Source organism: Megalobrama amblycephala, linkage group LG11 (assembly GCF_018812025.1).
Source record: "Megalobrama amblycephala isolate DHTTF-2021 linkage group LG11, ASM1881202v1, whole genome shotgun sequence".
Taxonomy (NCBI): Eukaryota; Metazoa; Chordata; class Actinopteri; order Cypriniformes; family Xenocyprididae; genus Megalobrama; species Megalobrama amblycephala.
The window spans coordinates 19974982-19978869 of record NC_063054.1 but is presented as its reverse complement, the minus strand read 5'-3'; the positions used below and the strand labels follow the sequence as shown (position 1 = coordinate 19978869).

General features: G+C 32.3%; 1 protein-coding gene across 1 annotated transcript in view; it reads right to left on the bottom strand.

Annotated features, from left to right (window-relative positions):
* Positions 1–582, bottom strand: part of LOC125278800 (apoptosis-stimulating of p53 protein 1-like) — an 8041-nt gene extending 7459 nt beyond the window's left edge. The window contains exon 1 of the mRNA XM_048208137.1: positions 521–582. Within this exon, the coding sequence (XP_048064094.1) occupies positions 521–582 (62 nt within the window). The remainder of the gene's footprint in view (positions 1–520) is intronic.
* Between the last annotated feature and the right edge of the window lie 3306 nt (positions 583–3888).

Below are 3888 nucleotides of genomic sequence, written 5' to 3'. Positions count from 1 at the left end.
TTAACACACTGAGTAACTAATTCTATATGTCTAAATAATAAGATGCATAAATGTACATTTAAATATTTTATTAATAATTTACTTACACTTCCTAAATGATCTTATGAACCACTGACAACTCCTAAATTACTGGTTTGTGAATAATGTAATACATAATTTAGAAATGATAAATTGATCATTAATAAAGTATGAAAATACAATTATTAAACTCATTATAGATATGCTTATAAATCAAGAACAAAGCATTTATAGCTGTATTTATAAATGGCTTACTAATGTCTATTAATGTTTTATAAATGATGAATTAACTATTTACTAATGCTTAACTAATGCTTCATAGCGTGAGTTATTCTAAAGTGTTACCGACTAAATGTGGTTTACAACATAAAAAACTATGCTAAAATGTCTCTTTATTTTCATTGACCAAAACGAGACGAGACGAAATGTTATAACATTATTTTGTCTCGTTTAGTCGTGTTGTTATTATTATTTTGCAGTATTTCTGCTTCCTGTGTCTCACTTCAGGGGCTGCATCAGGTCGCACTGCGCAGACGCAGGCGACGTCACTTCCTCAAGCCCCATTTCGTGGCATTATTTAGAAGATGCGGTGAGTTAGCGTAAATGACAACAAACAAAGTTAAGTCTGACATAGAGAGAGGGACCGATACATAGGGAAATATGTAGATTTCACATGCTCATAACTTCAATAAAAATGCACAGATCATAGAAAATGCACATCATTATTTAAAGCAGATTCTCACGATTAAAATGAATCCAAAATCAATATAATATATTGCATTGATCGCAAGATATTACTCACAGAATGATGTAAAAACATGTCTCTCATCTTTCCGGGATGCATTGTGTATCCAATGTTCCTGGAACCATCCATGTTCGTTTTCCAATGTGGAATAACACAAAATAGGTATTATCTTAAAGCTTAGAAACTCAACTTTTTAATGCATCTAACCATTTTGAAAAACTCCTAACGAGTGCTGAGAAATGCCTCTAAACCAGAGTTTACCGCCCGTGGGGACCATCTAGCTGCGAAAAAATGAATAACAACTACTCTATGCTATCACCACAAAATTTGAACCAGATGCAACTCATATGTAGGAGAGCATCACCAAAAAGAATTTTTCTCTGATCTTATTGCCTTCCTGAGTTATTCCATGTCAAATAAAAAAAATGAAAAATTATATTAAAAAAAAAATATATATATATATTTTTGTCTTTTATCAGCAGTTTTTCAGCATGAAAATGTCCAAATGTAATTTATATTTTCTAAAAAATTAAATATCAGTATTTCTATCAATGATACCTACCTTTTGACTCTCCTTGCTACAGTTTTGGAGTTACTTTTGTGTATGGTGCTCAGAAAAAAAAAAAAAAAACTCTAAAAAAGCCTTCAGGTCTTAAAGAGACATCTTAAGAGACATCTCAAGGCATTATAAGGTATTATCTACAAGGTAACAATAATATAATAAGATAACCTCGTTTGAAATGGGTTTGGCTAAAAAAATTTTGTCTATACTACTAGGTACTTATAGTATATTGACTGGGTTAAACAGAATTGCATTACTAAAAAGAGACTAAAATACAATTTTCATTGACTAAAACTAGACTAAATGTCATCAGTTTTCGTCGACTAAAACTAGATGAAAATAGTCATGGATAATTCTGACTAAAATAAGACTAAAATGCTCAGACTTTTAGTTCGACTGAAACTTGACTAGACTAAAAAGAGTATGAACGTGACTAAAACTAATAAAACCTAAAATGACAGCTTGACACAAAGACTAAAACTAAAATTAAAACAGGCTGCCAAAAACAACACTATTTCACACTGAGGACAACTGAGGGACTCAAACACAACTATTAAAAAAGGTTCAAACATTCACTGATGCTCCAGAAGAAAACACGATACATAAAGAGCCAGGGGGTGAAAACCTTTTGAATTTGAATATCAAGGAATATTGTACTTAATTTGTCTTCTGGCAAACATTTAAGTGTCTTCCAAAGGGCAATACTAAATTTAAAAAAAAAAGGAAAAGGTATAAGGTATTTAAACAAAATAAGAAAAATGTGGACATCTTTATCCTGTTCAAAAGTTTTTACCCTGACTCCTAATGCATCGTGTTTCCTTCTGGAGCATCAGTGAATGTTTGAACCTTTTATAATAGTTGTGTTTGAGTCCCTCAATTGTCCTCAGTGTGAAAAGATGGATCTGAGAATCATATAGTCACTGCTGGAAATATGTTCAAATATGCAAAAGATGCTGGAAATCTGATCAATTTTTGGGAACTGGAGGATTTTTCTGAAGAATATTGGGCAGTTTAACTGCTCAGAACAAACAAGCGACTCATGAACAACATGGATCATCCAGGTAACCACACAGAGTATGAAGAGTCAAGGGTTCATAAACTTTTGAGTGGGTCGTTTTTATAAATTCAGCTATTTTTTTTTTCTTTGTCTTGTGGACCATATGTAAACATTTTTATGTAAAATATCTTACTCAGGATAGTACTAAATAAAAAAATAACATGCATATTGTATGATCCCTCTTATTTTGTTAAAATTATTCACATTTTCACAGATTCTGCAAGGGGTTCACAAACTTTCGAGCAGCACTGTATATATATATATATATATATATATATATATATATATATATATATATATATATATATATATATATATATATATATATATATATATATGGGCTGTCAACATTAACGCATATGATTAATTCAAAATCCTTAACGCATTAAAATAATTTAAAGCATTTAACATAAAAATGATCACGGAAGCATGTAAAATTATGTCATAACGTAATTTACATCAAGCAGTTAGATGATCTTAAAAGTCCATGCTGATTATATCAGAGATGGCAGAGAGAATTATTCATTCCAGTGTCTGTTTCGCTTTAAAACAAAAACTCTCTGTCATATTGTGTCATTGTATCTGAAGAGCGCGAGCCCTCCCGCATCGCGCTGTTCCTGTCTGAACGGAACTTCGAAACATCCCACCGCTGTATTGCCAGATGACATGAAAACTATGTTTCTCGGCTGGATAATGCAAACCAGATTCTTGCTATGAAAGTTTTGATGGATTAGGACTGCAATCAAAGTAAAGACGATTGCGGTGACGTACAGAAGCACGTGTGAATCCGTTATATTGATGGGAAAACAAATCATGTATGAGCGCTCTCTACGCACTGATCTCACATTGTATTTATGCACAGACACATTTCAGTACATTCACGTTGTTTTCACACACATTCAGGATAATGTTTGAATTTGTCCTGTGTATGTTGCTGTGCACTTTAGTATATATGCAGGTCAAGGTGGTTGGTTTAGGCTTTTTTGGCATATCCATGTGGTCCCGTTCAGTATCGCAACTTTGGTGTACATAAACGTATGAATTATATGAAATCATATCATTTGGTTATTTGGTGTCCTTTTTTGGAAAGACATCTAAATTTACCTTGAAAAAAGCTGAAAAATACAGTTTTGTGAAAATCACACTTCAATCTGATGGTTTACTTTGCTGGATATAGGCAATGATGGCAAAACGGACGTGTTAAACAAGATAAATGGTGTATGCTTAATTTCACGATAAGTGAGCGATTAATCACGATTAAAAAAAAATTAATCTATTGACAGCCCTAATATATATATATATACAAACACACACATATACACACACACACACACACACACACACACACACACACATACATACATATATATATATATATATATATATATATATATATATATATATAACACACACACACACACACACACACACACACACACACACATATGTGTGTGTGTGTGTGTGTGTGTGTGTGTGTGTGTGTGTGTGTGTGTGTGTGTACAACAT